A 23865-nucleotide genomic window follows, 5' to 3' on the forward strand; every position below is an offset into this window, starting at 1 on the left:
CTTTATCTGCAGCTCCTTTGTGCTGCTAGTTCTTTCCTTCCTTTATCATTTAGGTAATTTGCATTTTCACAGACGCTTCCTGCTTTTGGATTTAAAGCCATCAGCAGCTCAGAGACTATCTTAAAAGGGACACAATCAACTTTCACCAGAGTTTTGATTACTTTTAACTTCTGCTTCCGAAACACACAGCAATCTGAAAAAGAAAACCCAACCTATTGTGGCTCCCTTTGAAACCCTAATAGCATTAAGTAGCCATTTTAAGGCTCAGTGTTTCTAACATTGCTTCTTTTTGTTTTGTGCACCTCATCCCTGCTGTTGCTTCAGAGGGGCACTGTCTTTTTTTAATTTCTTATTTATTTATTTTTTTACTACAGCTCTCATCTGCTATTTTGTTACAAAAACAAACAAACGAACAAAAACCAACCAACCAAACAAAAAGAATCCAATTTTTTTTTCTATTCTCCTAATTTTGACTGCCCTGCTGCGGCCACAACTTAAAAACATTTTAAATTTTGTAAAGCATTGAGTTACCTTTTAAGGGTTAAATACCAAATCCCAAAGCCAAACACTAATTACCTGTGTCTAGCAAAAAGGTCTGTCAGTTTTGCAACTTTGAATTAAAAAGTCAAATGAATTTTTAGTGGCATTATTTAAACCAAAACCAAAACCAATTGGTCCTTAGAACTTTACATATTTACACACACACAGATAGATACATACACATTTTCTTTTCCTTAACATCCCTTCCACACTGTGTGTTTTTTTTTTTTTTACATCTTACATTCCCTTTATACATTTGAGGCAGCTAAGTTCCAATAGAACCCCCTTATGTTAGCAAAATTTGACTTTTAGCAAATTTGACTAAATTGTCCAGTCAAATGATTTTAATCAGATAGTTTATTTTTGCCTGGCTAATTTACAGACATTCCTTTGGAAAAGGGCCCATTTTTCCTTCAGAATGGTTGCAAAGAAACCAAGAATGCTCTTTCTCTAACACATTTCCTTTTTAACATTTTCACAAAGTTTAGCTGCTTAATTCCCTTAATTCAGCTGGCTTTGGGTATTTGTAGCCAGCACCTTTCAATTGTCTGCTCCCTTTTCCGTTTGTGCCTTTTCCTCTTTAGATGAGGACAAGCGGAGGTAAGAATCCTTACATGCCTCCCACAACAACCAAATTGCTGCTGCATCTCTTTTGGCAGCACTAGAAGGTTTGTATATGAGGATACACTGAGCCAATCTATCCTCCAGGTCCAAAACAGTGCAGACATCAGCTAGGGCTTGTTTAGTCCAAGGACTGTGCCCAAATTTTTGAAGGATTTGTTTAAAAGGTGTAATTTTTTTTTTTTTTAAACAAAAGGTGAGGTTGGAGTTCCTTCTGACTCCATTCCTCCCTCCGGTACTGGCTTACCCTGTTTTCTTTTAAACATTTTAACATGGATATTTCAATCTCTTTGTCACTCCTGGTATTACTTAGCAAGTGACACAGCCTAGATTCTGAAATCATAGCTTAATCTATGCGTTTTTCCCCTGCTACCTTCCCGGAGGCCAGCAGGTCCCCTGCTACCTTCCCGGAGGCCAGCAGGTCTGGTTAACCTAATAAAAATGCCTACCTCAACAGAGCTGGCGGTGTGCACACCAATATTTACAATAACTGAGTTTTTTTACCAATATTCCCCCTTTCGCAATTCTTCACTGAAATAGGCACAGAATTGAGCCTACAGTGAATAAGACGGGCCTGGGAAGGGGTAAGACCTTGCTAAATTAAGTCAGTACATCTTCCCAAAAAGCTTTGCTGTTCAACAAAGCTGCATAGTGGACAGTGGAACACAGCAAGGACATGGAACAGGCAAACAACTTCTCTCTATAGAACCTTCCATGGATCACAAGTGAGAGACCTCCTTTCTATTGATTCATAGTAGAATCATTAGACTAGTGTTGGATCATATTGAAGTTCTGTATTAAAATCACAAATGAGTTTGATTTTCCATAGTTTAAATTCCAGGGTATTACTAATTAAGAGGGTGGTCTCTTGGTTTTTGGCTGCTAATTGTGTTAGTACATCATAAGACAGAGTCTGTTCTCAAAGCAATACTTTGTAACAACAGAAACAGCACACAGAGACTCCCCGCCCTTTTGTTGTATTTATCTCGCTTTGTTAACAACTGTGATTAAAATAGAGATAGAGGATGTATGTGGATGGATGCTTGGTGTGGACAATAAATGAATGATCAGGGAGGTGCCAGCCTAAGAATCCAGTGTTGATCAGCCGAAAAAGGTGTCAAGTGGAAACAACCAGAGGACCTCTCCCCCCCCCCCCCCCCCCCCAGGGCAGACTGGAATCCACCCAACAGCCTCAAGGATGGGAAAACCGAAGAACAAGATAACATTTGGCAGCAGGGAGCTGTCAGGAATGTGTCTGTTGATTTAGCAACAGCATGATGAAGCTATTCCCATAGACTGGTATAGGAATAAATTCCAATAAAAATGGACTCTAGAAACGGAGAACTTTGGGGTCTGATTCTGCAAACCAACTTCCAGGAGCATCAGATGAGCATCTGACAAGGCCCTGCTCCCTCCTTGTGTCCAGGCCACCTGGCCAGTGGCTTGGAACAAGCAACTCTAAGCTGGTAACTATGATAACAACCTTGCAGAACCTGTGTGTGTGTGTATGTATGAATGAATGAATGAATGTGTGAATAAATATGAGATTGAATGGAATGTTATAGCTATAACTAACTGCTTACTATGATTCTTTCTCTATTCACAATAAATGTGGCATTTTGCCTTTTCCCCTTTAATAAGATCCTGTTGGTTTTTATTTTATTGGTATAACACTAGGGCTGCCACTAGTCACCCTTAGTATTTTGCCAGGAGGCTGGTGAGGGGTACACGGAATTAGAAAGTGTTCTGGCAGGGATATAAGGATGAGAGTCACTGGCCTGTATTATGCAAGTCAAACACTAGGGGATCTAATGCCCCCTTTGGCCTTGAATCTTTCTATAAGTGGGAACTGTGTACAATGTGGAAAAATGGAGGGGGAAGGAATACAGGCAGAGATGGTGCTAGGAATGGAGAGAGAAGGGAAAAGAAATGGGAATTTTTAGGTAATAATACAGTGAAAGTGTCATTTAAATTATATTAATCTTGCTGAGGTCAGAATTAAGATTGTTCAATACAGTGTGACGGTGGAGAGTTGGATGTGTGTAACATTACTGGGTTTTAAAGGGAGTTTGTTGAGCAAATGATGAACATATGTGAGCGCATCTAGATGTAATGGTGTGTACCTGATAGGGTGTGTGGACTGTGATTGGCTTCGGTCCTAAATCCTATCTGGTGATTGCCATGCTTTTAGCAATCACATTTATGAAATGCGTTACCCTAGTATGCATTCACCATTTTATGTAGTGTGAATGTGTCCGTCTAGCCAAACAACAAAATATGATACAACTAAATACTAAAGTCAAGAGCGGCCTGACTTACGGTAAAGCTGCCCTATGCTATTGTTGAATATCTTCCTGGTTTTAAACACTTAATTAGAAAACTTCACCCAGCATTGCCAAGAAATGGAAAAGAAACTAAACAACAGACAGTGGAAAACGCATGCACTAAAGAAGCAGTTTGCAAACTTCTTGAGCTGAGTCCCCCTCTTTGAGTTACAATTTTTGGTTGTGTGTGCCCCCGCAGATAAAAATAAAAACAGACACATACAAAGTATGCGTGATAGCCCATATCTTACCGATACCTGTAAGTTTCATATACACAGATACTCACAAATGGCACACCCAAAGTTTGCAGCACGCTGCTTCTACGTTGACTACCTGTCAACGATCTCTGGGTTTTCAGGGTGGGGGAAGGTGCATGCAAAGGTCTCTGGGGGTAGAGCCAGTACTGGGCATGCAGATGTCCGGGAGCGGAAATTAGCATGGCCATGGCAGATGTTGACACTGATTCAGTGGTGTTGGAACAATTTGTACGGTGGGGGTGCTGAAAGCCATTGAACAAAACTGTAAACCCTATACATGATGGAAACCACTTCAAGCCAGGGGGTGCTTCTGCACCCCTAGTTCCAGCTCTAGGTTGCCCACTGAGGTGAGTTGGGGGTGGTAGTGGCACTCCTTCCCTACCCCCCCGGGGGCTAGCACAGGCCCTGCCATGCGGGGCTGGCATAAGCCGCCAGTGTTGCTGCTTGCCCCCGTGTTATTCCAGGCTCCCCTTGGAGTGGACACCCTGCAGCTTGAAAACCTCTGCACTAAAGCAGTATCTCGAGCTAGTACGCTCCCTTTGTTGGCACTGTAGGGAACTGTTGTTAGAAAATATCCCAGTAGAGGAGCTCCTGTGGAGGGTGGTGCTGCAGCTGAGAGCAAAGCAAGGCCAGCTTCCAAAGCCAGACCACGAGACAAGACTGGCACTGAAAACCTTCCTGGCCTCCTGCTGGGACTGAACCCAGGGAGTAAAGAGTTAACACTGTGGCAGGGGTCCCTTTACCAGTAAGGCAGGAGGAGCAGTTCCCATCCTCTTCAGCTTGACTGAAGCCCCCCCCCCCCCCTCCATGTCTCTGCTTCACTGTGCGCAGAGCTGGGGGGCAGGGGCTGCGGGGGAAGCCTGGGCACGCCAGGGGGAAACGCTTTTCTAGGCGCACAGGAAAGCAGCGTGGCTCTCCCTGCCAGCCACCCCCAGCCCCCCTCCTCTTCCTCCCGCGTCTGTTGGGAGCCACGTTATCTCACCCCCAGCAGGCGCGTCGCGTTTAGCCATTTGGGACGGGGGCTGGGGGCCAGAAGGGCGCGGAGAGAGGCGAGCAGAAAGCGGGGCCGCGTAAAGAGGCGCGCAGGGAAACGCCGCCTAATACCACCACCCACAGCGCAGGACAGCCGCGGGCCAGGAAGCTGCACTGGCTTCGCCCCGCGCTCCCGCTCCAGCCCTGAGCCGCGGGGGAAGGCGCCAGGCGTGCGCCGGGCCAGGAGGGAGGCGGGGCCGGCCCGGCCCGGGGCTGCTCTGTCACCCTATTAATAGCGGCGGCCGGAGACAGCGCCGCAGGCTAGAGGCGCGGGGACGATGGAGGGAGACGGGAACGTCACGGGGAGCCTGCCCGGGCAGCGCAGCCTCAGCCACGGAGCGGAGCAGGCGGCGGCGCCCATGATCCCAGCCATGGAGCTCGCCCAGGAGCCGGAGAAAGCAGCTAGAGGCAAAAGCAAGAACCCCAACACCTATACAGTGCTCTCCCTGGTAAGAGGCGAGCGAGGTGCTAGGGGCTCAGGGCAGGTGCCTCTAGGGCCGGGTCCAGCTGCTCTGCAGAGGGGGCCATGAATAGCCACCGGTAGGACCTTAGTCCCCAGCAGTGTTCCCTCTAATTTGTGACAGGCCCTGTGTGCGCAAAAAATGTCTTCTGTGCAAAATGTTGACAGGCCGCGTGGGCAAAAAAAATTCTTCTGTGCAAATTGTTGTGCTTGTGCGCAGGTTTTTGTGCGCGTGGTGTTCCGCCCTGTGCGCGGGGTTTGGGATCTGTGTGCCCGCACACAAGCGCACAGTTTAGCGGGAACAGTGGTCCCCAGCTCCCTGGGGCTGCCCTGCTCCGCTGGCCGTAAGGAGCCGGGCAGCCCCCTTGATTGGTTCCAAAGGCACCCGGGTGAGTGCTGAAATGCTGCAGAGGAATGAAAAAGCCTGCTGCGGAGCAACCTCCGCTCCTCTGTCTTTGGCTCTGCACTTTTTTTTCCCCTCAAGAGGGAGTGTGAGGAACTAGCAATTGTACCATAACATTAAATAAAGCCTAACGGGGTGGCGCTTTAATGTGCATGGCTGATGTAGCCAGTGTGGGTATGTGAGATATACCCAGGCAGAAATGCCAAGTGCCTCACTTTATCTTGCATTAATTTGACTCTGGATTTAAAAACATCTTGTGCGAAGGGCTTTGCCATGTGCTTCAACAGGGCATTTAAAAAAATAACTTCTGCGACACGTTGAGATCCTTGTAGTCGGAGAACAGGAGAGTGAGCCCTGCACGGGCGTTCCACTCATTACTCTGCTCATTGCCTGGCTGTAGGCGAGCCAGTCACAGCTCTCGGGGTCCAACCAGGAAATTGACCCATTTTTTTACCATGGCAGGTTTCAGAGTAGCAGCCGTGTTAGTCTGTATTCGCAAAAAGAAAAGGAGTACTTGTGGCACCTTAGAGACTAACCAATTTATTTGAGCATGAGCTTTCGTCGGATGAAGTGAGCTGTAGCTCAGGAAAGCTTATGCTCAAATAAATTGGTTAGTCTCTAAGGTGCCACAAGTACTCCATTTTTTACCATGGTTGTCTGCGGTGGGTCATCCTGTTCTGTAAATGGTTTAATTGTTAAGGAGGCACAGAACAGTTTTTAGCACTACCGACTCTTGAAAAGGTACTCCTTTTCTTTTTGCGACTCTTGAAGGGTTCTCTGAGTGGTAGGGCTGAACACACTTTCATCCTGCCTCCATTAGCAGCTCAGAGAGAGTGTTCCACAGTTCTGTCAGAAAGTATTTTATCTTCTACGTTTATAAGTAATATCCTATCTGAAAGAGACTAGAGGAGCGGGGATTCTCTTTTTCACCATCTAGTTTACTTTCTGCATTTAATAGCACTCATTTTCACTGCTTCCTCTCTTTGAAATCAATGGTGGTTTATTCCCTGTTGTGGGTATTTGTCACTGCAACCTCGGAGAAGAAAATAGACAAAAATGTGACTGAAAAATTTGTAGTGGACCAGAAGGACAGGTGCAGGACCAGAAACTACTTTACATTAATTTTTAAAGTTATGTCAATTAGAAGATTATGGTGTCCCTTGAAACCATTTTCAGTCCTGTTTCAGGGAGACCCATTGCTGACAGTGGTTGTTAGTAATGGGTCAGTTTCCTAGTACAGCTGCATCTCCTCTGTTCTCATTGTTGCCATCTGTACAATGAAGATAATAATGTTCATGTCTCACAGGGATTTATGAGCCTAAAATGATTAATGTATATAAAGAGCTTTGGCATTCTTGGGAAGAAGACACTATAGAAATACAAAATATTGCTTTTGCTTGTATGTGCATAAGCAGTAATTTTTAAGTACAGTATAGTAAAGCCTACAGCTTTGAGGTACCTTTTCAAATATATATGTGAACTTGCAACCTGTTTGATAATTAGGGCTAACACACAAACTCTGCTTACACTTTCAAATGAACTGTGCACCACCTCACAATTGCCTTTAAAAATCTTTAACTGTTAGCTGTAAGTGTGAACTGTACATAATCACTTGTGAGTCTCCTTTAGTCTTGTTGTAGGTAGTGTAATTATATTACATGCTAAATTCACCCCAGAGTTTTTGGCAGATTTTTCTGCTGTAGAACTGACCGGCAGCCCCACTGGTGAAAAGCCTTCTGTGTGTGTGTGTGTGATGGAGGGGGGAAGGAGGTGTGGTGTTGGAAGGTGGTTACAGCCATACTCTATATGTTATACTTAGCTACAGAACAGGGGTGGGCAAACTTTTTGGCCCAAGGGCCACATCTGAGTATGGAAATTATATGGCGGGCCATGAATGCTCACGAAATTGGGGTTTGGGGTGTGGGAGGGGGTGAAGGCTCTGCCTGGGGGTGTGGGCTGTGGGGTGGGGCCATAAATGAGGAGTTCTGGGTGCGGGAGGGGGCTCCGGGCTGGGGCATGGGGTTGGAGTGCAGAGTGAGGGCTCCTGCTGGGGGTGCGGGCTCTGGGGTGGAGCTGAGGATGAGGGGTTGGAGGTGCAGGAGGGTGCTCTGGGCTGGGACTGAGGGGTTTGGCGGGTGGGAGGGGGATCAGGGGTGGGGCAAGGGGTCAGGGTGCAGGCTTTCGGGGGGGCGCTTACCTCAAGTAGCTCCCAGAAACAGCAGCAGCATGTCCCAGCAATGGGAACTGTGGGGGCGGCGCTTGGTGCAGGGGTAGCATGCAGAGCCCACTGACTACCCCTATGCGTAGGAGCTGGAGGGGGGACATGCTGCTGCTTCCAGGAGTCACGCAGCGTGGGGCAAGCCCCCGACTCCACTCCCTGGTGGGAGCTCGAGGACCCGATTAAAACATCTGGAGAGCCGGCTTTGGCCCCCGGGCCGTAGTTTGCCCACCCCTGCTATATAGGGTCAGCACAGCCCCAAAATTGCTTGGTGCTTGCTGGAAAGGGCTGATGGTGAAAACTTGGCTCACTTTTTCAAGGCACCTGATTTGAAGCAGGGACTTGAACCTAGCTCTCCCACATCCAACGTGCACATCCTAACCACCAGCCTGTCACATATGTTGAGGGGTGTGGGTGTCCTCTCACTCTGTCCTGACTCCTGTTCAATCTATTCCACTTTGCATTAATAATTAAATAGTCCCAGAGAACGAGACACTGACTGTGTACTCCAGTGGTTATGACATTCACCTAGGATATGGGAGACCAAGACAAAGACCCTGTTGTCAATCAGGTGTCTAACTTGTGTGATACTGGCTATTGTATTATCTATTTTTGTTTTTTTCATAGAAACATTTCATAATGTTTCTGTTCTGTCCTAATGCTGAAGGGAACATTTTTGATATCTCAAAATTTTTCATGGAATGGGAAAACTTTCCCTCCCAGTTCTATGCTTAAGAGCTTTGCTGAACAAGGATGGACCTAAACATGCTTGAAGGTAACGGGTGTGCTTAAGTGCTCTGCTAAATCAGAGCCCTATTTGCTCAACCAGTGTTCTCCCTCAGACTTGTCACAGTATTCATCCCTCACTGAGGATTACATACACAGAGAGTCTGAAATTTTAAATGAAGCAATTTTTGAGTAATCCAAGCACAAATAAAGGTGGGTTTTTTTAAATCTCTTTAAAAATATGACTTGCCCTTCACTTTTGCTGTTGTTGCTGACACTCCGATAATGCAGAATGGTCACACAGAATTTACAAAACTTTCCAGAAAATTGGGGTGATGGTAGACTGAGAAAAAGTATGAGTATTTATAGCCAAAGGGCCCTTAAAAGTGGGATTAGAAATGAAAGTCTCTCCCTTAAACATGGCTATAATGGAGAGATTGTATCTCTCCAGTGCTTCTAGAGAGAATATTTCTAGTTGTAGATGTAACAATATGTGCAATGGTTTCATACCCAGCTGTGCTAGGATTTTTATAAATACTGAACAATGCATTTGATTCAGGGCTGATGATCAGAGAGCACTTGCATTAAGGTTTTCGCTTCTTCAGAAAGCAACAGGGCTCATTTACATTCTCCTCTCTCTAGCTACAGGTTAGTCCCACAGATGTCAATGGAAGTTGTGCATATATAGGGCATCATGTGGCTTGCCCTCAGTCACAAGGGTGCAAGACCCAAATTACAGAAGAACTTCATCGCTTCTGTGTGAAGGGGAACAGAGTATGGGGGCTCTACCTGTGGGGGTGGGGTTAGGGTGGTGGTTTCACAAGCCCTTATAAGCTGCAGAACAGTACTTAGCAAAGGCACTCCGCACAGGAACGTATAGTGGCTGATGGAGGTTTGTGGGCAGACCAAAAAGTGGTGTGGAGTTACACCTCCTTGCACTGGGACTGTATTTGGTTCATTGAGTATAAATGTGGGGAGTTCTGTGCTTTGGATGAAAACTATCTCACATGGACCATCCATATGAACCTGAGTCAGAAATGGTCTTTAGCATAAACAGAGGGCCAGATCCTTGGCTGGTGTGAATTGATATATTCTATTGACTTCCATGGATGTATGTCAATTTTCTCTAGTTGAAGATCTGGCCCAAAGAGTGAAAAAGTTGTTGACTGGTAGCCAGATCATTCTCTCCACTAATGGACTCAGAGGACTCGGATCAGGGTGGAGGGGGAAAAAATGGGGAGAGACACACTTCTGTGGCATTGTTCCCCTTCCCACCCATTGGTAGGAATCAAGTCTCCACGCTGGTTATTGATCTGTCACCTGCATTTGATACCATTGATCATGAGTTGTTGTTGACTTGCCTGCACACCCTGATAGGGGCTTCTCTTCAGTGGCTTCATTGTTTTCTTTCAGAGAGATCTCCATAGGTAATTGTGGGCAATTGCTCCTCTTCCCAAAAAACTCTCAAGTGTGGTGTGCTACAGGGTACCATTCTGCTGCCCTTCCTCCTGAATCCTGTACAACATGTATATGGGGCCATTAATAAGGTGTGACAGGGTCAGGCCAGATGGCTACAGGAGAGAGTTAGAAGGCAGATATATTAGTCCCAGATTAAGCAGGTCCATTTTCCCTGGGTAAGGTAACGGGCAGTTCCAGAACAAGAAGGAACTTGCTGGAACAAATTCAGGCAGGCAGGCTAATTAGGACACCTGGAGCTAATTAAGAAGCTGCTAGAATCAATTGGGGCAGGCTGGCTAATCAGGGCACCTGAGTTTAAAAAGGACCTCACTTCAGTTTGTGGTGCGTGTGTGAGGAGCTGGGAGCAAGAGGCACTAGGAGCTGAGAGTGAGAACACGGACTGTTGGAGGACTGAGGTGTACAAGTATTATCAGACACCAGGAGGAAGGTCCTATGGTGAGGATAAAGAAGGTGCTGGGAGGAGGCCATGGGAAAGTAGCCCAGGGAGTTGTAGCTGTCACACAGCTGTTCCAGGAGGCACTCTAGACAGCTGCATTCCACAGGGCCCTGGGCTGGAACCTGGAGTAGAGGGCGGGCCCGGGTTCCTCCCAACTCCTGATCAGACACAGGAGGAGCTGACCTGGACTGTGGGTTCCACCAGAGGGGAAGGTCTCCGGGTTGTTCCCCAACCCTCACAGTGGATCAGCAGAGACTGCGGGGATTGTTCTTCTTCCTTTTTCCCATGCTGGCCAGTGATGAGGTTAGCTGAGTGAACGGCAGGCTTGAGCCACTAGCAAAAGTGGCCAAACTGAGGGCTGCTATGAAGCTCCGAGGCGAGCAAATCCACCAATAAGTGCAGGACCCACCAACGCAGAGGAGGAACTTTGTCATAAAGGTTAATAAGAAGACATGAGATTTGTGTCTTCAGTTTGCTGATGACACCCAACTGTATGTCTCAGTCTCCACCAACTCAGATGATGTGCCTCAATCAGTGTCCACCAGAGATCGGTGCATGGATGAGCGTGAGCTGGCTGAGGCTCAATTCTGACAAGAATTAAGTAATAATGGTGCTTTGAGGGAAACCGATTGAAGAGATGGCAGAAATAATAACAGCCTCTTTGAGGGAGTTCATCTACCACTAGTGTGCAGGGTTGGAAACTTAGTGTACTCTAGACCACTCGCAACTATTGGATGATCATACTGCAGCAGTAACCCAGCCAGCTTTTTGCTGCCTTTTCTGGGTAGGCAGCTGCAGGCTTTCTTTCAGGGTGCCGACCTTGCCATTGTTACCTCAGAATTAAACTCTTGCAATAAAATATTGCTTTACGTGGGGCTGCATCTTAAAACCATTTGGCAATTGAAGCTAGTACAGACTCTGGTGGCTTGCTTACTAAGGGCGTCTTGCTGGGAGTACATGGCGTCAACTCTCCAAGATCTTTACTAGCTGCCTGTTGATCTCCGTGTCCTAAAACCTGCCAGCCTAAAGGGTTGCCTCTCTTCCAATACCATACTGCCACAGCTCCAGTCAGCATAGATGATAAAGTTGGATCTCTCTCATTAAAACAGAGTAGGTGGCAGCATGCTCTCTGTGAAGGACCTGGTACTCAGGAACTTGCTCCCTCCCCCCGTGGTCCAAAGTAGCTCAAATCTGGTGACCTTCCGGGCATGCTGCAAAACACAGCTGTTTGCTGGGGAATTTGGAGAGGGCCAAGGGTGTGCTTCCCAGGACGATGAAGGGTGGAAAGGAGGGGTAGGGTGTGTGTGTATTGCTGTTGGGGTTTTGTTGGAATACCAAATGTGTTAGGTTGCTTAGAATCTTGTATAGGCATCTTTTTATTATTATTTAAATCAAATTAAATATCACACAGAAGACCCTCCATGAGAGCCCTATGGGGAAGGGAAGGAGTTGGGGATTGCTAGGTCTTCCTTTAGAAACCCATGAAAAAACATATATAACCCAGTATTAAGATTATGCTGTCAGGTTGATTATTTTCTTTTCCCCCACTGCAATTGGGGATGCACTGGGAGTCACAACCAATGGAGGTGTACATGGGAAGTTACTGGGACTGTTTGGGCCAGGAAGCAGTGCAGAGGCACAGGGGCTCCAAAGAAATGTCCCTGGCCTCCCACAGAGCACCTGAGATTAGGTAGATTTTTGGACTGAGTTCTAGTTCTGTGGGGAAGCAACGCTGACCTTGCCTCTCTAAGGAGGATGATCACATGGAAACCGAAGTCCAAACTATGGATTTTCCAGTCCTGCACCTAAAACCAACCCACAGAATGTGTCTTGGTACTTAAAAATTTAGAAGTAAGAAAAAACACGATTGCGAGGATGTGATGTTCCCCTCTGGTGTTATCTGGACCAGTGATCTGCTAGGTCACTCCAATCCTTGACTCTGGGAGCCAGCTGTACCCTGCTCTGCTGTGAGAACCCCCCACTCCTGGGCTGTTCACACACAGCCTCTGGCGTGTAAGCTCCCAGCTACTTGCAACCGCATGATACTAGCTGGTATCTCCGGTCCCAGACACAACTCTAGGAACCTCCGTCTTGCAGTGTCCAGTTATGCCCAGTGGATGCTGCAAGCATATATGAGTTCATCAATTTAACAAAGAAATTGATATGTACCAGACTTGTTCTCCCAAGGGGATCCTCTGACATGCTTCAAACCAAACGCATTGCTTCAGGTAGAATAAACAAATTTATTAACTATAAAGATATAATCACTTAGATTCTAAGTCAAAGCATAACAAGTCAGATTTGGTCAAATGAAATAAAAGCAAAATGCATTCTAAGCTGATCTTAACACTTTCAATGTCCTTACAAACTTAGATGCTTCTCACCACAGGAAGAAAAGGAGTACTTGTGGCACCTTAGAGACTAACCAATTTATTTGAGCATAAGCTTTCGTGAGCTACAGCTCACTTCATCGGATGCTTATGAAAGCTTATGCTCAAATAAATTGGTTAGTCTCTAAGGTGCCACAAGTCCTCCTTTTCTTTTCACGAACGCGGCTGCTACTCTGAAACCTCTCACCACCAGCTGGCTGCTCTTCAGCCAGGTCTCCCCTTTGATCAGTGCTTCAGTCATGTGGTGGTGGTGTCTGTAGATGTAGGTGGAAGAGAGAGAGAGCATGGCAAATGTCTCTCCCTTTTATCATGTCCTTTCTTCCCTCTTGGCTTTGTTCCCCCTTTTCCCGCCCCCCCCCCCCCTTCAGAGTCAGGTGAGCATTACTGAGTCTCTCCAAGCAAGGTTGAGCAATTCCCCTAGTGTGGCCTCATACAGGTGAGTCATTGCATTGTAGCTCCTTTGCTGGACAATGGCTGTTGATGGTTGTTTGAGACCCCTCCCCGGCATTGGTTACTTTCTTTGCTGTTGCCTCTGGGAAGCTAATTTCTGGCTGATTCCTCCAATTTACAGAACGTTTTAGTGACAACAATACTACACAATGCTCATAATGTATTAATGATATATACATATATGGATAGAGAAATGACTTTCAGCAGATCATAACCTTTCCCCTGATACCTTACAAAGCATGCTTTATACGTAAGAGCACGATGATATGACAATGAGGAATATGGGGGTTACAGCATGCTCCCCGAAGGTATAGAATGTCACAGAGGAATCACATTGGGTTTGAGCCAAAAGTCTACTGAAATCATTGGGAATACTGCCATTGATTTCAGTGGGCTTTGAATTATGTCCATGTGGTATAATTATCAATTCTGCTCCAGTAGCTCTGATTAGAAGATTCAACAAAAGCAATCCAGAGGCAGTGTGATACAATGTTTAGAGGACAGGGCTGGGACTCAGGAGACCTGGATTCTATTCTTGGCTCTGCCACTGATGACCTGTGATCCGAGGAATGGAAAACCTACCTTATGAGAGGAGACTCGCATTACTTGGCTTGTTTAGCCTAACAAAAAGAAGACTGAGGGGAGATACAATTGCTCTATAAATACATCAGAGGGATAAATACCAGGGAGGGAGAGGAGTTATTTAAGTTAAACGCCAATATGGACACAAGAATAAATGGATATAAACTGGCCATCAACAAGTTTAGGCTCCAGAGTAACAGCAGTGTTAGTCTATTTTTGCAAAAAGAAAAGGAGTACTTGTGGCACCTTAGAGACTAACCAATTTATTTGAGCATAAGCTTTCGTGAGCTACAGCTCACTTCATCGGATGCATACTGTGGAAAGTACAGAAGACGTTTTTATATACACAAACCATGAAAAAATGGGTGATTATCACTACAAAAGGTTTTCTCTCCCCTCTCCCCCCACCCCACTCTCCTGCTGGTAATAGCTTATGTAAAGTGATCGCTCTCCTTACAATGTGTATGATAATCAAGGTGGGCCATTTCCAGCACAAATCCAGGGTTTAACAAGAACATCTGGGGGGGGGGGGGGAGAGGTTACCTTGCATAATGATTTAGCCACTCCCAGTCTCTATTCAAGCCTAAGTTAATTGTATCCAATTTGCAAATGAATTCCAATTCAGCAGTCTCCCGCTGGAGTCTGGATTGGAAGTTTTTCTGATAATATCGCAACTTTCATGTCTGTAATCGCGTGACCAGAGAGATTGAAGTTTTCTCCGACTGGTTTATGAATGTTATAATTCTTGACATTTGACTTGTGTCCATTTATTCTTTTGACAGTTTGACCATGTACATGGCAGAGGGGCATTGCTGGCACATGATGGCATATAACACATTGGTAGATGTGCAGGTGAACGAGCCTCTGATAGTGTGGCTGATGTTATTAGGCCCTGTGATGGTGTCCCCTGAATAGATATGTGGGCACAGTTGGCAACGGGCTTTGTTGCAAGGATAGGTTCCTGGGTTAGTGGTTCTGTTGTGTGGTATGTGGTTGTTGGTGAGTATTCGCTTCAGGTTGGGGGGCTGTCTGTAGGCAAGGACTGGCCTGTCTCCCAAGATTTGTGAGAGTGTTGGGTCATCCTTCAGGATAGGTTGTAGATCCTTGATAATGCATGTTGGAGGGGTTTTAGTTGGGGGCTGAAGGTGACAGCTAGTGGCGTTCTGTTATTTTCTTTGTTAGGCCTGTCCTGTAGTAGGTGACTTCTGGGAACTCTTCTGGCTCTATTAATCTGTTTCTTCACTTCTGCAGGTGGGTATTGTAGTTGTAAGAATGCTTGATAGAGATCTTGTAGGTGTTTGTCTCTGTCTGAGGGGTTGGAGCAAATGCGGTTGTATCGCAGAGCTTGGCTGTAGACAATGGATCGTGTGGTGTGGTCAGGGTGAAAGCTGGAGGCACGAAATTAGATGAAGGTTTCTAACCATCAGAGGAGTGAAGTTCTGGAACAGACTTCCAAGGGGAGCAGTGTGGGCAAAAAACCTAAAGGGCTTTAAGACTGAGCGTAATAAGTTTATGGAGGTGATGGTACGATAGGACTGCCTATGATGGCATGTGGCCCATCAGCGACTGCCAAGAGCAAAAATTCCCAATTGCTGGAGACTGGATACTAGATGGGGAGAGCTCTGAGTTACTACAGAGAATTCTTTCCCAGGTATATACCTGATGGGTCTTGCCCACATGCTTAGAGTCTAACTGATTGCCGTATTTGGTGTCGAGAAGGAATTTTCCCCCAGGTCAGATTGGCTTAAACCCTGGGGATTTTTCGCCTTCTTCTACAGCAAGAGTCACGGGTCACTTGCAAATTTAAACTAATGTAAATAGTGAATTCTAACTTGAAGTCTTTAAACCATGATTTGAAGACTTCAGTAACTCAGCCAGAGATTAGGTGTCTATTACAGGGGTGGATGAAGTTCTGTGGCCTGCAGTGTACAGGAGGTCACAATGATCCCTTCTGACTTTAAAGTCTATGAATCTTAGGCAAGTCACTTCCCCTCTGAGAATCTGTTTCCACTCCTGTCGTTTGTCTGTCTTGTCTTGTCTTTTTTTTTTTTTTTTGACTATAAGTTCTTTGGGACAAGGACGCTCATACTATGGGTTTGTACAGTGCTTAGCACAATGGACCCTTGCTTTCCGGTGGGGCTTTCAGCTGCTACCTCAATACAATACATAATAATAATAATTAATAATAGTAATGTGGTTGATCGCCACAAAATTTCTAAAGGATGCCCCTGAAAAGTAATAAGTAGGCAAAACAAAAGATCAGAGTAACTAATGCTGGGATACCAAATGGAGGTTTAATGGGTAGTCTGAAATAGCAATTTTAAACTCCATAATATGCTGAATTTTGAAATTCTATGTGCTCTTATTGGGGGATCTCGGTTTAAAAAATATTGCTGGTCTTCCTGAAGTATTCTTTTATTTTGCAAGTAAGGTGAATAGCAATATGGGGGAACAAGGACGTTATATAATATTTTTTTTGTCTTTGTTTTTGCAACATTACAACTTTCCTGCTTCATCAATTTCATGTTTGAGTTTTAAAGGTGTTCATTTTAATTGTTAAATAAAAAGTACTAGTTTCAAATTGAATGGGTCCTCCGATTCCTTTTTTTTATTATTATATTCCCCCAACATGTCTACATACAGTGTTACCCACTCTATTTCATAAAAATGAGAAAATCTTAACTTTTAGGAGTTTTAAGAACACAGTCACTTTTGATTTTGTTTTTCTGGTAATCTCATTTTCCAAAGATGGCTTTGAATGTAACACAGCCTATAGAATTTGTTTTAGCTCCTCATTAAGCTTATAGAAATCATGTGTGTGGTGTACAATTTCTATACCTTTGGATAAGAAGGTGTGTGTGTTTGTGTGGTGGATATTGGAGTTGGGTGTTGGAGACACAAGAAGTTAAAAAGGAATAATCTTTCTCCTCCAGAGCAGGGAAAATCTAGGAAAGCTAATTGTTCCTCTAAGTTATGACCCTTTTGTAGCGCTCTGTTTTTCAGTTTTTACTTGCTCAAATGAAATAGCTATCCCGCATATCTGATGATAGAGGGCAAGTGCTGATGCAAAGTTGAAACTTTATTTGAAGGAATACTGCTTGGAGCTGAGGCTTTGTTTATATTCAGAAAGTTCACTGGTTCATTGGATAGGGTATTAGTCTGGGTTCAGTTTCTTGCTCTGCCACAGCCTTCATGTATGACTCTGGGAAAATTATGTCTTCACTGCAATAAAAGATTCATGGCACAGCGATGGCTGGCCCAGGTCAGCTGACCCAGGCTCATAGGGCTTTAAAATTGCAGTGTAAACATTCAGGCTTGGGCTGGTGCCCGGACTCTGACACCCTGTGAGGAAGGAGGGTATCAGACACCAGGCTCCAGCCCAAGCCTGAACGTTTACACTGACAGCTGACCTGGACTCTGAGACTTGGTGCCACTGTTTTTTTTTTTTTACTCGGTATAGACCTATCCACTGTGTCTCAGTTCCTTATCTGTAAAATGGGGGCAATAGACATTTTCTACCTCAAAGGGGTGTTGTGAGGCTCTCAGATAACCAGAGTAATGGGGTCCATATAACTATTTTGTTTTTGCTATACCTGCATTAGGGGTTATAATTAGATACACTGCTGCAACTTCTCTAATATAGATGAGGTCTGAAAGAGATAAATATCTAGTTCATGCAAGGCTTACTTCTGATTTATTGCTGAGTCCAATTCTTCCTTGGAGTAACTCTACTGACATCCGTGGAAACACACAAGGGGTGAATTGTTCCAGTTTCTTTTACCATGGAAGCTGGATATCTGCTGAATTAGGTAAAAATTACAGAGAATGACAATATAGTTGTGGGAGCAGACTCAAAATTCTTCCAGGTTTTTCAAAACTTTACTGTTGACTGGCTACTAGCCATCAGTATGTGCTCCAAATAAACAATATGGGTGAATTAAATGGGAGTATTAGCATTAACTTCAGTGGGGCTAGGACTTCTCTCCATATTTGTACAGAGGCTTTCCTAGCTAGATATAATGAATTAGGACATGAGGCTAGTTCTAAGTTAGTGTGTTTAACATTTTGAACATATAAAGCACTACATACGCATTATTATTATGGTTCCAAATAGGCTAGGTGAATCTTACAAAGTAACTTTTGTGAACATTAGTTCAAATAAAGAATGCAAAATTCAATGGCATTTTCAGTCTCTCTGTGAACATTCAGATGAGCTGCCAGACAAAATGTCACCAAGATTAATGCAAATACATATTTACAATAACTCCTCGCTTAATATTGTAGTTACCGTCCTGAAAAATGCTACTTTAAGTGAAACAATGTTCAGCAAATCCAATTTCCCCACAAGAATTAACATAAATAGGCAGGGGTTAGGTTCCAGGGAAACTTTTTTTTCACCAGACAAAAGACTGTTTTATATGTACACAGTATACGTTTTAAACAAACAATTTAATACTTTACATAGCAATGATGATTGTGAAGCTTGGTTGAGGTGGTGAATGAAGGGGGTGGGATATTTCCCAGGGAATGCCTTGCTGCTAGATGATGAACTAGCATTCAGCTGAGCCCTCAAGGGTTAACATGTTGTTAATGTAGCCTCACACTCTACAAGGCAGCACAAATGGGGGGAGGGGAGACAGCATGGCAGAGAGAGACAGAGAGAGAGACACACACAACCTATGTGTGTGAGAGATGTGCATTGCCCCTTTAAGTACGCTGACCCCACTCTAAGTACATTGCCTTTTTAAGTAGATCAGCAAGTTGAGATAGCAGCTGCTGCCAGCAAACTCCCTCCGTCCTGAGCCCTTTCCTGTCTTCCTCCTCCCCGGCCCCCCACTCTGTGGAGATCGGTTAAAGGAGCAGGGGGGAGGGGAGGGGGACACCCTGACATTAGTACCATTCTTCCCTCCCCACCCCCCGTACCCTCCCAGCAAGCAGGAGGCTCCCAGGAGCAGCTCCAAGGCAGAGGATAGGAGCAGCACATGGCAGTGAGGGGAAGGACACCTGAACTGCCTGGCAATTGATAGCCTGCTGGGTGGCTGCCTCACAGGGAACTTAAGGGAGTGAGGCGCTGATAGGGGGGCTGCCGGCCCACCCTGGTTCCAAACCCACACCAGCTAGCTCCAACAGGCTGCTCTTTCTGCAAGCAGTGGACAAAGCAGGCGGCTGCCAAATGACATTATAAGGGAGCATTACGCAACTTTTAAATGAGCATGTTCCCTAATTGATCAGCAATGTAACAACGTTAACCTGGGTGATGTTAAGTGAGGAGTTACTGTAGATAATTTTATGCTGGAAATTCATGTAGCAATCTTAGAAACTGCTGGTGGATTTGAGTCATCCATTTAAGAAGCATAAGCAATATTTTTAGATGACCAGTCACACAGCATGAAAAGCTAACTATGTGTAGCGAATACTTGAAATAATAGTCACAGTTAGTTGTTGTTGAACAATCCAGAAGTGGAAGTGTGTTCTCATGCACCATTTGTCTAGATGACAGTGATAAAATCTCCTGTGTGTTGTCCATATTAAAACTCTTTTAATTCTTACTGACAGTGGAGCTGCACTGGTGTTAGAAATGGTGGGAAATTTTAGGAAAAAATGGCTAATGTAGAGAAGACTGTTTTGCCATAGAGCACTGTTTTACCATCTGGGTCATTGGCCTGACTATAAACTCTTTGAGAGAGGCAAAATAGGTGAGGTAAAATTTTTCTTGGACCAGCTTCTGTTGGTGGAAAGTTCAAGCTTTTGAGATACACAGAGCTCTTATTCAGGTCTGGGGAAAGAAGCTGAGTATCTGAGCTAAAAACAAGTTGGGACAGATTCAGGGTGGATTTGATTTAAATCACAAGTCAGGAAAACTCGTTTTAATCATGGATTTCTACATAAAAGTGCATTCTTGTTGGTTGTTATAACCTTAATACATCACAACTCAGAGATAGATGTAGGTTTCGTTTTTAGAAGGTACACACTATACATTTTTTAAAGTGATTTATTTTGAAAACTTTTCAGATTAGTTTTACAGCTATATCAGAAAATGAATGATTGTTTGGTTATTTCATTTACCAAAGGTAAATGAAGCAGACAGTTTGCCTCCCAGTGACTTCATAAATAGCTCCAATTCAACAAGTTAATCATTAATATTTGGAGGATTTTCTTGCCATGCTGCATTAGGAGGAGAACATCACCAGACAGACATTTAAATTGTTTTATTTAACTAAAACAACAACGTTATGTATTCTGGATTTCTTTCTTCAACAGCAAACATAATATTTTAACAAAACAAGCATATGAATTTTTGAATTTAAACATTCAAGTTTTTTAGAATCAGGTTTGTTTTTGTTAAAACTGTTAAATAGTTAAATGAAATACTAAAAAAATTAAATCTACTGTCAGCCAGGTCAACATGAGAAACTTAAAATATTGGCTTCTGCAGCTAACTGTCATCTTCACCTTCATTTTCCTGTTTGTTCATAATCTGGAAAAGAAAAACAAGCTTTCCTGCTTTTTCAGGTCCCAAACAATTTCTTAATTTGGAATGAATTAATCCAAAAGGAAGAAAATATTCTTTCTACACTGGCAGAAGAAGCTCCTGCTGTTAAAAATGAGATTATCACTTCAACAGTCTCTGAGGCCAAGTAATTAAGTGACTTCCATCAGTTCACTGGTGGGACTTTCTTTAAAACATCATCCGCAAACATAAATTTCTTGAATGGTTCACCCTTAGCTCTGAAGTTTATTGTAATTGGCATTATGGAGGGATGACTGCTTGATGTCCATGTCATAGCCAACTCCTCTTCTTCAGCAGTTAAGGTTTGACTCTGGTACCGAGTATTGAGAATATTTGCGAGAAAATAAGCTGGAGATAGTGCTTGTCCCATTCCTTTTTTTAATGCTTGTAATTTAACTCTGTCACTGCATATTTCTCTTTTTAAGATCTCACTCGGTTCCTTCCAGATTTCAACAGTGTCAGCAATAAAACAGTTATTTCCCTGCATTTTGTTTACGGCTACAGAAATAGGCTTCAGGGTACTCCTCATGTGTTCAACATTTCTCGTAAGCCCCGTGTTGAGAACTTTGGCTGTGACAGTGCAATCTATTTTTTCACAATTTTGTTCACAAACTGTCATCAGATTAGGCCAGTTCTTGATATAGTGCTCAAAACAGTCCACTATTGAGTTCCATCGCACGCCTTGTGGGAGAGTTAGCTTGGTTCCTCCCACTTTTTTCAGAGCAGCTTCTGCAAAGTGGTTGTTATGGAAGTATTTTGCAATTTCAACAACATTAGCCTTTATTTCTGGAACACTGAAGTCTTTGGCTGCATTGTTTGACCACTGCAACCGTATGTTATTAGCTTGGGACTCTCTTCACTCTCTTCTAAATTAATTTCTTCTCATCTTGGATACATTTGCAGCATTGTCTGTGACCAAGCTGCATACTAGACATTTGAATTTTTTTTCACAGTTTATTATAGCTTTTACTGCTACTTCTTGTAAGTATTCTGCTGTGTGTGCATTTCCTGATGTATAAATTGTTTCTGTAAGGAAGACATTCCCTTCTTCTGTTGTCACACAAGCGCATGCAACAGGATCATTGTGGACATTGCTCCACCCATTGAGACTCAGTTAACAATTTTACCCTCTAGACCAGGGTTTCCCAAACTTGGTTAGTAGCTTGTTCAGGGTAAATCCCTGGCAGGCCGTGAGATGCTTTGTTTACCTAAGCATCTGCCGGTACTGCCACTCGCAGCTCCCAGTGGCCATGGTTTGCCGTTGCTGGCCAATGGGAGCTGCGGGAAGCGGTGCGGGCGTCTTTTAGTAATCTGCTGGTTCTTATCACAAACTTACCTATGGTTGTTTCTGGATGATTTTTTTTTTCTTTTTCTTTTTGCTACATATACTTTGGCTAGGTGACATGTGATGTGACTGAAACACTGTCATTGGCAGATAATTCTGAAACTATAGAAAATGATGGTGATCTTGAAGGTGGATAGTCTTCAGAATCCTGTATGTTGACTCCTGTATGGAGTCTCCTAAACGAAATAAGTCAATTCAGTTATTTAATAATTATTATTATCATACTGCTCATTTAGTATTACTCATTGCATTTCCTGACACTCAGTACTACTTTAAAGGTGAAATTGTAAAAGGAAGATCTGCCTATTTCAGCATTTTTTTTATCACAACTGCATCTAAAATGATAGTACCACAGAGTAACAGCTATATTTTTTTTGCTCCAACACGAGGATTCAAGAATAGTCCAGAAGGAAGACAGGCAGTCCTTAAAGAGCATGAAATAAAAAAGTTTATAATGTACCATAAACTCCTCATTTCTGGCCCCATTCCAGAGCCCACACCCCCAGTTAGAGACCTCACCCCCTCCCACACCCGAACCCCGTGCCCTAGCCCAGTGAAAGTGAGAAGGTGGGGGAGAGCGAGCCACTGAGGGAGGGGGAATGGAGTAAGTTGGGGGCAGAGCCAGGGGGAAGGAGCAGGGCAGGGCCTTGGAGAAAGGGGCACGGTTAGGGTGCTCGGTTTTGTGTGGTTAGAAAGTTGGCAGCCCTGCTGGGATTAAGAATAGTCTTTGAAAAGGTCTATTGACCTTTTCTAACACACAAAGATCACTTTTCAGCTCTGTTTTCGTTGACGTTTCAACAGAACTTCCCTCATGATTAAACACCAGCACCATTTGCTTCCTTTCCTTTTAAAAATTAGACAGGAAGTAAATCCTTTACTTTTCTGAATTTCCTCTCCATTTGCTAACAGTCTATATTTTATATTGGCAAGAAGTGAATGGGAAAAAAACCCAGCAGCTGTAATGGTACTGCAGGATATTATGATCTATGTGGCAAACATTTTAAATCCTAAGTATTTAATCCTTCATTTTACCTTTTTTGTTTCTTTTTCTGCTGAAATCAGTTTGTCATCTCTCTGGCTGCCAAAGCAGTCTGTGATGTATTTGTGTTTAAGTATTTAGAAAGCTTTGTATGTCAGTGTCTCCCACAGGTAAATGTAAAGAAATGCCCCATCATATGAAAAAAGAAAAGGAGGACTTGTGCTCCAGCTACAGCTCACGAAATTTTCCACAGTATGCATCCGATGCAGTGAACTGTAGCTCACGAAAGCTTATGCTCAAATAAATTGGTTAGTCTCTAAGGTGCCACAAGTCCTCCTTTTCTTTTTGTGAATACAGACTAACACAGCTGTTACTCTGAAAACTATCATATGAAAAGTTATCACTCCTTGGTAAACTCCCTAAAGGCTGTTCATAATGGCTGACAATGACTTCAGCTACTTTTAAGGGTTCTTTCCCCTTGAATAATCTTTGGTGGAAATAGTGTGCAATAATAGTCTTGGAATGTTCAGTTTAGATGCTGTCATAAATATAAGGAAAGGATAAACCCCTTTAAAATCCCTCCTGGCCAGAGGAAAAATCCTCTCACTTGTAAAGGGTTAAGAAGCTAGGATAACCTTGCTGGCACCTGACCAAAATGACCAATGAGGAGACAAGATACTTTCAAAAGCTGGGGGGAGGAAAAAAACAAAGGGTCTGTCTGTGTGATGCTTTTGCTGGGGACAGAACAGGAATGGAGTCTTAGAACTTAGTAAGTAATCTAGCTAGAGATGCGTTAGATTATGATTTCTTTAAATGGCTGAGAAATTAAGTTGCGCTGAATAGAATGAATATTCCTGTCTGTGTGTCTTTTTGTAACTTAAGGTTTTGCCTAGAGGGATTCTCTATGTTTTGAATCTAATTACCCTGTAAGGTATTTACCATCCTGATTTTACAGAGGTGATTCTTTTTACTATTTCTTCTATTAAAATGTTTCTTTTCAAGAACTGAATGCTTTTTTCATTGTTCTAAGATCCAAGGGTTTGGGTCTGTGGTCACCACCTATGCAAATTGGTGAGGATTTTTACCAAACCTTCCCCAGGAAGTGGGGTGCA

At 43.9% G+C, this 23865-nt stretch overlaps 1 protein-coding gene across 4 annotated transcripts in view; it reads left to right on the forward strand.

Moving 5' to 3' along the window:
• The first annotated feature begins 4742 nt into the window (after positions 1 to 4742).
• Positions 4743 to 23865, forward strand: part of ENPP1 (ectonucleotide pyrophosphatase/phosphodiesterase 1) — a 73258-nt gene continuing 54135 nt past the window's right edge. For 2 of the 4 annotated variants that reach the window (XM_048844529.2, XM_048844531.2), the window contains exon 1: positions 4753 to 5223. In XM_048844529.2, the coding sequence (XP_048700486.2) occupies positions 5053 to 5223 (171 nt within the window). In that variant the 5' untranslated portion in view covers positions 4753 to 5052. Of the gene's footprint in view, positions 5224 to 23865 lie in introns of all 4 variants that reach the window. The other 2 variants (XR_007355813.2, XM_048844530.2) reach the window with 2 other exon arrangements.

This window comes from Caretta caretta, chromosome 3, assembly GCF_965140235.1.
Source record: "Caretta caretta isolate rCarCar2 chromosome 3, rCarCar1.hap1, whole genome shotgun sequence".
NCBI classification, from domain to species: Eukaryota; Metazoa; Chordata; order Testudines; family Cheloniidae; genus Caretta; species Caretta caretta.